Here is a 12,122-nt window from a genome sequence, read left to right as displayed (position 1 = left end):
TGTGATGGGATGGTATGGAGGGAGATTCACTCTGTGTCTGACCCTGGGAGTGTGTGATGGGACGGTGTGGAGGGAGATTCACTCTGCGTCTGACCCTGGGAGTCTGTGATGGGATGGTGTGGAGGGAGATGCACTCTGTGTCTGACCCTGGGAGTGTGTGATGGGATGGTGTGGAGGGAGATTCACTCTGTGTCTGATCCTGGGAGTGTGTGATGGGACACTGTACAGGGAGATTCACTCTGTGTCTGATCCTGGGAGTCTGTGATGGGACAGTGTGGAGGGAGCTTCACTCTGTGTCTGACCCTGGGAGTGTCTGATGGGACAGTGTGGAGGGAGATTCACTCTCTGTCTGACCCTGGTAGTGTGTGATGGGACAGTGTGGAGGGAGCTTCACTCTGTGTCAGACCCCGGGAGTGTGTGATGGGACAGTGTGGACGGAGATTCACATTGTGTCTGACCTTGGCAATGTGTGATGGGATGGTGTGGAGGGAGATTCACTCTGTGTCTGACCCTCGGAGAGTGTGATGGGACGGTGTGGAGGGAGATTCACTCTGTGTCTGACCATGGGAGAGTGTGATGCGACGGTGTGGAGGGAGATTCACTCTGTGTCTGATCCTGGGAGTGTGTGATGGGACAGTGTAGAGGGAGATTCACTCTGTGTCTGATCCTGGGAGTGTGTGATGGGATGGTGTGGTTGGAGATTCAGTCTGTGTCTGACCCTGGGAGTGTGTGATGGGACGGTGTGGAGGGAGATTCACTCTGTGTCTGACCCCGGGAGTGTGTGATGAGACGGTGTGGAGGGAGTTTCACTCTGTGTCTGACCCTGGGAGTGTGTGATGGGATGGTCTGGAGGGAGATTCACTCTGTGTCTGACCCTGGGAGTGTGTGATGGGACAGTGTGGATTGAGATTCACTCTGTGTCTGACCCTGGGAGTGTGTGATGAGACAGTGCGGAGGGAGATTTACTCTGTGTCTGACCCCGGGAGTGTGTGATGGGACAGTGTGGAGGGAGATTCACTCTGTGTCTGACCCCGGCAGTGTGTGATGGGACAGTGTGGAGGGAGATTCACTCTGTGTCTGACCCTGGGAGTGTGTGATGGGATGGTGTGGAAGAAGATTCACTCTGTGTCTGATCCTGGGAGTGTGTGATAGGTCAGTGTGGAGGGAGATTCAATCTGTGTCTGACCCCGGGAGTGTGTGATGGGATGGTGTGGAGGGAGATTCACTCTATGTCTGACTCTGGGAGTGTGTGATGGGACAGTGTGGAGGGAACTTCACTCTGTGTCTGACCCTGGGAGAGTCTGATGGGATGGTGTGGAGGGAGTTTCACTCTGTGTCTGACCCTGGGAGTGTGTGATGGTACGGTGTGGAAGAAGATTCACTCTGTGTCTAATCCTGGGAGTGTGTGATAGGTCAGTGTGGAGGGAGATTCAATCTGTGTCTGACCCTGGAAGTGTGTGATGGGACGGTGTGGAGGGAGATTCACTCTCAGTCTGACCCTGGGAGTGTGTGATGGGACAGTGTGGAGGGAGCTTCACTCTGTGTCTGACCCTGGGAGAGTCTGATGGGATGGTGTGGAGGGAGATTCACTCTGTGTCTGATCCTGGGAGTGTGTGATGGGACGGTGTGGAGGGAGATTCACTCTGTGTCTGAACCTGGGAGTGTGTGATGGGACGGTGTGGAGGGAGATTCACTCTCTGTCTGACCCTGGGAGTGTGTGATGGGACAGTGTGGAGGGAGATTCACTCTGTGTCTGACCCTGGGAGTGTGTGATGGGACAGTGTGGAGGGAGATTCACTCTGTGTAGGACCCTGGGAGTGTGTGATGGGACAGTGTGGAGGGAGATTCACTCTGTATCTGATCCTGGGAGTGTGCGATAGGTCAGTGTGGAGGGAGATTCACTCTGTGTCTGACCCTGGGAGTGTGTGATGGGACGGTGTGGAGGGAGATTCACTCTGTGTAGGACCCTGGGAGTGTGTGATGGGACAGTGTGGAGGGAGATTCACTCTGTGTCTGATCCTGGGAGTGTGCGATAGGTCAGTGTGGAGGGAGATTCAATCTGTGTCTGACCCCTGGAGTGTGTGATGGGATGGTGTGGAGGGAGATTCACTCTGTGTCTGACCCTGGGAGTGTGTGATGGGATGGTGTGGAGGGAGATTCACTCTGTGTCTGACCCTGGGAGTGTGTAATGGGACATTATGGAGGGAAATTCACTCTGTGTCTGACCCTGGGAGTGTGGGATGGGACGGTGTGGAGGGATATTCACTCTCTGTCTGACCCTGGGAGTGTGTGATGGGACAGTGTGGAGGGAGATTCACTCTGTGTAGGACCCTGTGAGTGTGTGATGGGACAGTGTGGAGGGAGATTCACTCTGTGTCTGACCCTGGGACTGTCTGATGGGTTGGTGTGGAGGGAGATTCACTCTGTGTCTGACCCTGGGCGTGTGTGATGGGACGGTGTGGAGGGAGATTCACTCTGTCTCTGACCCTGGGAGTGTGTGATGGGACGGTGTGGACGGAGATTCACTCTGTGTCTGATCCTGGGAGTGTGTGATGGGACAGTGTGGAGGGAGATTCACTCTGTCTCTGACCCTGGGAGAGTGTGATGGGACGGTGTGGAGGGAGATTCACTCTGTGTCTGACCCTGGGAGTGTGTGATGGGGCAGTGTTGAGGGAGCTTCATCCTCTGTGTCTGACTCCGGGAGTGTATGATGTGACAGTGTGGAGGGAGATTCACTCTGTGTCTGATGCTGGGAGTGTGTGATGGGACAGTGTGGAGGGAGATTAACTCTGTGTCTGACCCCGGGAGTGTGTGATGGGACGGTGTGGAGGGAGATTCACTCTGTGTCTGACCCTGGGAGTGTGTGATGGGACGGTGTGGATGGAGATTCACTCTGTGTCTGACCCTGGGAGTGGGTGGTAGGACAGTCTGGAGGAAGATTCACTCTGTGTCTGACCCCGGAAGTGTGTGATGGGTCAGTGTGTAGGGAACTTCACTGTGTCCGACCCCAGGAGTGGGTGATAGGACAGTCTGGAGGAAGATTCACTCTGTGTCTGACCCTGGAAGTGTGTGATGGTACGGTGTGGAGGGAGATTCATTCTGTGTCTAATCCTGGGAGTGTGTGATGGGACAGTGTGGAGGGAGATTAACTCTGTGTCTGATCCTGGGAGTGTGTGATGGGACAGTGTGGAGGGAGATTCACTCTGTGTCTGACCCGGGGAGTGTGTGATGGGGCAGTGTGGCGGGAGCTTCATTCTGTGTCTGACTCCGGGAGTGTGTGATGGGACAGTGTGGAGGGAGATTCACTCTGTGTCTGATCCTGGGAGTGTGTGATGGGACAGTGTGGAGGGAGATTAACTCTGTGTCTGACCCCGGGAGTGTGTGATGGGATGGTGTGGAGGGGTATTCACTCTGTGTCTGACCCTTGGAGAGTGTGATGTGACGGTGTGGGGGGAGCTTCACTCTGTGTCTGACCCTGGGAGTGTGTGATGGGACGGTGTGGAGGGAGATTCACTCTATGTCTGACCCTGGGAGAGTGTGATGGGACGGTGCGAAGGGAGATTCACTCTGTGTCTGATCCTGGGAGTGTGTCATGGGACGGTGTGGAGGGAGATTCATTGTGTGTCTGACCCTGGGAGTGTGTGATGGGATGGTGTGGAGGGAGATTCACTCAGTGTCTGACTCTGGGGGTGTGTGATGGGATGGTGTGGAGGGAGATTCACTCTGTGTCTTACCCTGGGAGTGTGTGATGGGCCAGTGTGGAGGGAGCTTCACTCTGTGTCTGATCCTGGGAGTGTGTGATAGGTCAGTGTGGAGGGAGATTCACTCTGTGTCTGACCCCGGGAGTGTGTGATGGGATGGTGTGGAGGGAGATTCATTCTGTGTCTGACTCTGGGAGTGTGTGATGGGATGGTGTGGAGGGAGATTCACTCTGTGTCTGACCCTGGGAGTGTGTGATGGGGCAGTGTGGAGGGAGCTTCACTCTGTGTCTGACCCTGGGAGTGTGTGATGGGACAGTGTGGAGGGACATTCACTCTGTGCCTGACCCCGGAAGTGTGTGATGGGACGGTCTGGAGGGAGATTCATTCTGTGCCTGATCCTAGGAGTGTGTGCTGGGACAGTGTGGAGGGAGATTCACTCTGTGTCTGATCCTGGGAGTGTGTGATGGGACAGTGTGGAGGGAGATTTACTCTGTGTCTGACCCCGGAAGTGTGTCATGGGACGGTGTGGAGGGAGATTCATTGTGTGTCTGACCCTGGGAGTGTGTGATGGGATGGTGTGGAGGGAGATTCACTCAGTGTCTGACTCTGGGGGTGTGTGATGGGATGGTATGGAGGGAGATTCACTCTGTGTCTGATCCTGGGAGTGTGTGATGGGACAGTGTGGAGGGAGATTAACTCTGTGTCTGACACCGGGAGTGTGTGATGGGATGGTGTGGAGGGGTATTCACTCTGTGTCTGACCCTGGGAGAGTGTGATGTGACGGTGTGGGGGGAGCTTCACTCTGTGTCTGACCCTGGGAGTGTGTGATGGGACGGTGTGGAGGGAGATTCACTCTATGTCTGACCCTGGGAGAGTGTGATGGGACGGTGCGAAGGGAGATTCACTCTGTGTCTGATCCTGGGAGTGTCATGGGACGGTGTGGAGGGAGATTCATTGTGTGTCTGACCCTGGGAGTGTGTGATGGGATGGTGTGGAGGGAGATTCACTCAGTGTCTGACTCTGGGGGTGTGTGATGGGATGGTATGGAGGGAGATTCACTCTGTGTCTGACCCTGGGAGTGTGTGATGGGACGGTGTGGAGGGAGCTTCACTCTGTGTCTGATCCTGGGAGTGTGTGATAGGTCAGTGTGGAGGGAGATTCACTCTGTGTCTGACCCCCGGGAGTGTGTGATGGGATGGTGTGGAGGGAGATTGATTCTGTGTCTGACCCCGGGACTGTGTGATAGGACGGTGTGGAGGGAGATGCACTCTGTGTCTGACCCTGGGAGTGTGTGATGGGATGGTGTGGAGGGAGATTCACTCTGTGTCTGATCCTGGGAGTGTGTGATGGGACACTGTACAGGGAGATTCACTCTGTGTCTGATCCTGGGAGTGTGTGATGGGACAGTGTGGAGGGAGCTTCACTCTGTGTCTGACCCTGGGAGTGTCTGATGGGACAGTGTGGAGGGAGATTCACTCTCTGTCTGACCCTGGTAGTGTGTGATGGGACAGTGTGGAGGGAGTTTCACTCTGTGTCAGACCCCGGGAGTGTGTGATGGGACAGTGTGGACGGAGATTCACATTGTGTCTGACCTTGGCAGTGTGTGATGGGATGGTGTGGAGGGAGATTCACTCTGTGTCTGACCCTGGGAGAGTGTGATGGGATGGTGTGGAGGGACATTCACTCTGTGTCTGACCCTGGAAGTATGTGATGGGACAGTGTGGAGGGAGATTCATTCTGTGTCTGACTCTGGGAGTGTGTGATGGGATGGTGTGGAGGGAGATTCACTCTCTGTCTGACCCTGGGAGTGTGTGATGGGACAGTGTGGAGGGAGCTTCACTCTGTGTCTGACCCCGGGAGTGTGTGATGGGACAGTGTGGAGGGAGATTCACTCTGTGTCTGATCCTGGGAGTATGTGATAGGTCAGTGTGGAGGGAGATTCACTCTGTGTCTGACCCTGGGAGTGTGTGGTGTGATGGGATGGTGTGGAGGGAGATTCACTCTGTGTCTGACTCTGGGAGTGTGTGATGGTATGGTGTGGAGGGAGATTCACTCTGTGTCTGTCCCTGGGAGTGTGTGATGGGATGGTGTGGAGGGAGATTCACTCTGTGTCTGACGCTGGGAGTGTGTGATGGGACAATGTGGAGGGAGATTCACTCTGTGTCTGATCCTGGGAGTGTCTGATGGGACAGTGTGGAGGGAGATTCACTCTGTGTCTGACCCTGGGAGTGTGTGATAGGACAGTGTGGAGGGAGATTCACTCTCTTTCTGACTCTGTGAGTGTGTGATGGGATGGTGTGGAGGGAGCTTCACTCTGTGTCTGACTCCGGGAGTGTGTGATAGGATGGTGTGGAGGGAGATTCATTCTGTGTCTGACTCTGGGAGTGTGTGATGGGATGGTGTGGAGGGACATTCACTCTGTGTCTGACCCTGGGAGTGTGTGATAGGACGGTGTGGAGGGAACTTCACTCTGTGTCTGATCCTGGGAGTGTGTGATAGGTCAGTGTGGAGGGAGATTCACTCTGTGTCTGACCCCCGGGAGTGTGTGATGGGATGGTGTGGAGGGAGATTCATTCTGTGTCTGACCCCGGGAGTGTGTGATGGGACTGTGAGGAGGAAGATTCACTCTGTGTCTGACTCTGGGAGTGTGTGATGGGATGGTGTGGAGGGAGCTTCACTCTGTGTCTGATCCTGGGAGTGTGTGATGGGATAGTGTGGAGGGAGATTCACTCTGTGTCTGACCCCGGGAGTGTGTGATGGGAAGGTGTGGAGGGAGATTCACTCTGTGTCTGACCCTGGGAGAGTGTGATGGGACGGTGTGGAGGGAGATTCACTCTGTGTCTGACCCTGGGAGAGTGTGATGGGACGGTGTGGAGGGAGATTCACTCTGTGTCTGACCCTGGGAGAGTGTGATGGGATGGTGTGGAGGGAGATTCACTCTGTGTCTGACACTGGGAGCGTGTGATGGGGCAGTGTGGAGGGAGCTTCACTCTGTGTCTGACCCCGGGAGTGTGTCATGGGACAGTGTGGAGGGAGATTCACTCTGTGTCTGACTCCGGAAGTGTGTCATGGGATGGTGTGGAGGGAGATTCATTCTGTGTCTGATCCTGGGAGTGTGTGATGGGACAGTGTGGAGGGAGATTCACTCTGTGTCTGACCCTGGGAGTGTGTGATGGGATGGTGTGGAGGGAGATTCACTCTGTGTCTGACTCTGGGGGTGTGTGATGTGATGGTGTGGAGGGAGATTCACTCTGTGTCTGACCCTGGGAGTGTGTGATGGGACAGTGTGGAGGGAGCTTCACTCTGTGTCTGACTCCGGGAGTGTGTGATGGGATGGTGTGGAGGGACATTCACTCTGTGTCTGACCCTGGAAGTGTGTGATGGGACAGTGTGGAGGGAGATTCATTCTGTGTCTGACTCTGGGAGTGTGTGATGGGATGGTGTGGAGGGAGATTCACTCTCTGTCTGACCCTGGGAGTGTGTGATGGGACAGTGTGGAGGGAGCTTCACTCTGTGTCTGACCCCGGGAGTGTGTGATGGGACAGTGTGGAGGGAGATTCACTCTGTGTCTGACCCCAGGAGTGTGTGATGGGACGGTGTGTAGGGAGATTCACTCTGTGTCTGACCCCGGGAATGTGTGATAGGACAGTGTGGAGGGAGATTCACTCTGTGTCTGACCCCGGGAGTGTGTGATGGGACAGTGTGGAGGGAGATTCACTCTGTGTCTGACCCCGGGAGTGTGTGATGGGACGGTGTGTAGGGAGATTCACTCTGTGTCTGACCCCGGGAGTGTGTGATGGGACAGTGTAGAGGGAGATTCACTCTGTGTCTGACCCCGGGAGTGTGTGATGGGACGGTGTGTAGGGAGATTCACTCTGTGTCTGACCCCGGGAGTGTGTGATGGGACAGTGTGGAGGGAGATTCACTCTGTGTCTGACCCCGGGAGTGTGTGATGGGACGGTGTGTAGGGAGATTCACTCTGTGTCTGACCCCGGGAGTGTGTGATAGGACAGTGTGGAGGGAGATTCACTCTGTGTCTGACCCTGGGAGTGTGTGATGGGAAGGTGTGGAGGGAGATTCACTCTGTGTCTGACCCTGGGATAGTGTGATGGGACGGTGTGGAGGGAGATTCACTCTGTGTCTGACCCTGGGAGAGTGTGATGGGACGGTGTGGAGGGAGATTCACTCTGTGTCTGACCCTGGGAGAGTGTGATGGGATGGTGTGGAGGGAGATTCACTCTGTGTCTGACACTGGGAGCGTGTGATGGGGCAGTGTGGAGGGAGCTTCACTCTGTGTCTGACCCCGGGAGTGTGTCATGGGACAGTGTGGAGGGAGATTCACTCTGTGTCTGACTCCGGAAGTGTGTCATGGGACGGTGTGGAGGGAGATTCATTCTGTGTCTGATCCTGGGAGTGTGTGATGGGACAGTGTGGAGGGAGATTCACTCTGTGTCTGACCCTGGGAGTGTGTGATGGGATGGTGTGGAGGGAGATTCACTCTGTGTCTGACTCTGGGGGTGTGTGATGTGACGGTGTGGAGGGAGATTCACTCTGTGTCTGACCCTGGGAGTGTGTGATGGGACAGTGTGGAGGGAGCTTCACTCTGTGTCTGACTCCGGGAGTGTGTGATGGGATTGTGTGGAGGGACATTCACTCTGTGTCTGACCCTGGAAGTGTGTGATGGGACAGTGTGGAGGGAGATTCATTCTGTGTCTGACTCTGGGAGTGTGTGATGGGATGGTGTGGAGGGAGATTCACTCTCTGTCTGACCCTGGGAGTGTGTGATGGGACAGTGTGGAGGGAGCTTCACTCTGTGTCTGACCCCGGGAGTGTGTGATGGGACAGTGTGGAGGGAGATTCACTCTGTGTCTGACCCCGGGAGTGTGTGATGGGACGGTGTGTAGGGAGATTCACTCTGTGTCTGACCCCGGGAATGTGTGATAGGACAGTGTGGAGGGAGATTCACTCTGTGTCTGACCCCGGGAGTGTGTGATGGGACAGTGTGGAGGGAGATTCACTCTGTGTCTGACCCCGGGAGTGTGTGATGGGACGGTGTGTAGGGAGATTCACTCTGTGTCTGACCCCGGGAGTGTGTGATGGGACAGTGTGGAGGGAGATTCACTCTGTGTCTGACCCCGGGAGTGTGTGATGGGACGGTGTGTAGGGAGATTCACTCTGTGTCTGACCCCGGGAGTGTGTGATGGGACAGTGTGGAGGGAGATTCACTCTGTGTCTGACCCCGGGAGTGTGTGATGGGACGGTGTGTAGGGAGATTCACTCTGTGTCTGACCCCGGGAGTGTGTGATAGGACAGTGTGGAGGGAGATTCACTCTGTGTCTGACCCCGGGAGTGTGTGATGGGACAGTGTGGAGGGAGATTCAGTCTGTGTCTGACCCCGGGAGTGGGTGATGGGACAGTGTGGAGTGAGATTCACTCTGTGTCTGACCCTGGGAGTGTGTGATAGGACAGTGTGGAGGGAGATTCACTCTGTGTCTGACTCTGTGAGTGTGTGATGGGATGGTGTGGAGGGAGATTCACTCTGTGTCTGACCCTAGGAGTGTGTGATGGGATGGTGTGGAGGGAGATTCACTCTGTGTCTGGCCCTGGGAGTGTGTGATGGGATGGTGTGGAGGGAGATTCACTCTGTGTCTGATCCTGGGACTGTGTGATGGGACAGTGTAGAGGGAGATTCACTCTGTGTCTGATCCTGGGAGTGTGTGATGGGACAGTGTGGAGGGAGATTCACTCTGTGTCTGACCCTGGGAGTGTGTGATGGGACGGTGTGGAGGGAGATTCACTCTGTGTCTGACCCTGGGAGTGTCTGATGGGACAATGTGGAGGGAGATTCACTCTGTGTCTGACCCCGGGAGTGTGTGATGGGACGGTGTGTAGGGAGATTCACTCTGTGTCTGACCCCGGGAGTGTGTGATAGGACAGTGTGGAGGGAGATTCACTCTGTGTCTGACCCCGGGAGTGTGTGATGGGACAGTGTGGAGGGAGATTCACTCTGTGTCTGACCCCGGGAGTGTGTGATGGGACGGTGTGTAGGGAGATTCACTCTGTGTCTGACCCCGAGAGTGTGTGATGGGACAGTATAAAATTCTGGTACCTTTGAGGAGGAGAGGCATAAACGGTAGGTAGGGTGGCGTCAGCTTGTTCACAGTCAGTCTGTACACTCTGTGGTTCCGTGATGGGTCCTGGAATGGGCAACAATTATTTTGGCTTTCTCGGATCTGCTTCTCCCTGGTCTCCAATCTCGACTGCCCTTCTTGTAGCAGTCTCTTCTTTTCACTCCCTCCCCACTGCTGCCCCTCTCCCCTCCCTCTCTCCTCAGGCCCTCCCTCTCCCCAACCATCTTCTCCCCTAGACACTCTTCCTCCACCCCCACCCCTCCTCCTCACATCTTTCCCCCTCCCTCCTTACCACCCCTCCTCCCCCTCACCACCCCTCCCTTCTTCTTTCTTCTCACCTCTCCCAGCACCCCTACTCACCAGGAACCTCTCCATCTCGTGGAACATTCGCCTGACCTTCCCTGGGAGCCTCTGGATGGGTGTGCAAGGTGGTGGAGGGAAGAGGAAGGCAGAGTGTCAGCATGATGGAGGTGATACCTGTCCCAGGCATCCCCAGCAGTCAGGGGAAGCTGCTGTCTGCCCTCCCTCCCCACCCCTTGTCACTGGTTTCGGGAGATTGAGAGCAGCGCGTCCTGGACAATGTACAGTAACCTCGGCGAGTCAGGGTGCAAAATTGAGTGTAGTTGCTATTACTGGGGAGAAGGTTCTTGGGAAGCTGTAAGGTCTGAAGGTAGATAAGTCACCTGAACCATAGGGATTACACCCGAGGGTTCTGAAAGAGGTGGCTGAAGAAATTGTGGAGGCATTAGTAATGATCTTTCAACAATCAATACAATCTGTCATGGTTCCAAAGGGCAGGAAAATTGCAAATGTCACTCCACTCATTTAGAACTGAGAGAAAAAGAAGAAAGGAGATTATCGGCCAGTTAACCTGACCTCAGTAGTTAGATAGATATTGGAGTGTATTATTAAGGATGTGGTTTCGGGGTACTTGGAGGCACATGATAAAATAGGCTGAAGTCAGCGTGGTTTCCTCAAGGGAAAATCTTGCCTGACAAATCTGTTGGAATTCTTTGAGGAAATAACAGGCAGGGCAGATAAAGGATGTTGTTTACTTGGATTTTCAGAAGACCTTTGACAGGATGCCGTGCATGAGGCTGCTAAACAAGAATCAGAATCAGGTTTAATATCACTGGCATATGTCGTGAAATTTGTCGTTTTGCAGCAATGAAAACTATAAATTACAACAAGTATATATACTACATTAACTTAAATACGTTGTGCAAAAAGAGAGGAAAAAATAGTGAGGTCGTGTCCATGGGTTCATTGTCCATTCAGAAATCTGATGGCAGAGGGGAACATGCTGCTCCTAAGACATTGAGTGTGCCTTCATGCTCCTGTACCTCCTCCTTGATGGTAACAATGAGACGAGGGCATGTCCTGGCTGATGAGGGTCCTTACTGATGGATGCCACCTTTTTGAGGCATCAGCATTTGAATGTTGGGGAGGCTAGTGCCCATGATGGAGTTGGCTGAGTTTACAACTTTTTTCTAATCCTGTGCAGTGGCTCCTCCATAGCAGACAGGTGATGCAACCAGTTAGAATGCTCTCCACAGCACATCTGTAGAAAATTGCAAGTGTCTTTGGTGACATACCAATTTTCATCAAACTCCCAAAGAAGTATAGCCACTGTCGTGCCTTCTTGTAATTGCATCAATGTGTTGGGCCCAGGATAGATCATGTTTGACAAATCTTATTGAATTTTTTGATGAGGTTACTAGGAAAGTTGACGGGGATAAAACAGTGGATGTTATCTATATGGACTTCAGTAAGGCCTTTAACAAGGTTCCACACGGATGGTTAGTTAGGAAGGTTCAATTGTTAGGTATTAATATTGAAGTAGTAAAATGGATTCAACAGCGGCTGGATGGGAGACACCAGAGAGTAGTGGTGGATAACTGTGTGTCAGATTGGAGGACGGTGTCTAGCGGTGTGCCTCAGGGATCTGTACTGGGTCCAATGTTGTTTGTCATATATATTAATGATCTGGATGATGGGGTGGTAAATTGGATTAGTAAGTACGCAGATGATACTAAGATAGGTGGCATTGTAGATAATGAAGTAGGTTTTCAAAGCTTGCAGAGAGATTTAGGCCAGTTAGAAGAGTGGGCTGAAAGATGGCAGATGGAGTTTAATGCTGAAAAATGTGAGGTGCTACATTTTGGTAGGACTAATCAAAATAGGACATACATGGTAAATGGTAGGGCATTGAAGAATGCAGTAGAACAGAGGGATCTAGGAATAATGGTGCATAGTTCCCTGAAGGTGGAATCTCATGTGGATAGGGTAG

General features: G+C 53.6%; 1 protein-coding gene across 1 annotated transcript in view; it reads right to left on the bottom strand.

Moving 5' to 3' along the window:
- The window catches only part of LOC140191513 (rap guanine nucleotide exchange factor 3-like), a 188,236-nt gene that overhangs the window by 111,894 nt on the left and 64,220 nt on the right, over nucleotides 1–12,122 (bottom strand). Inside the window, exons 22-23 of the mRNA XM_072248964.1 lie at nucleotides 10,193–10,243; nucleotides 9,811–9,898 (exon numbers count right to left, since the gene is read on the bottom strand). Coding sequence (XP_072105065.1) covers nucleotides 9,811–9,898; nucleotides 10,193–10,243 — 139 coding nt within the window. The remainder of the gene's footprint in view (nucleotides 1–9,810; nucleotides 9,899–10,192; nucleotides 10,244–12,122) is intronic.

Source organism: Mobula birostris, chromosome X (genome assembly GCF_030028105.1).
Source record: "Mobula birostris isolate sMobBir1 chromosome X, sMobBir1.hap1, whole genome shotgun sequence".
In the NCBI taxonomy this organism is placed as follows: domain Eukaryota; kingdom Metazoa; phylum Chordata; class Chondrichthyes; order Myliobatiformes; family Myliobatidae; genus Mobula; species Mobula birostris.
The sequence above is the reverse complement of the archived record's forward strand: the minus strand, read 5'-3'. Positions and strand labels throughout refer to the sequence as shown.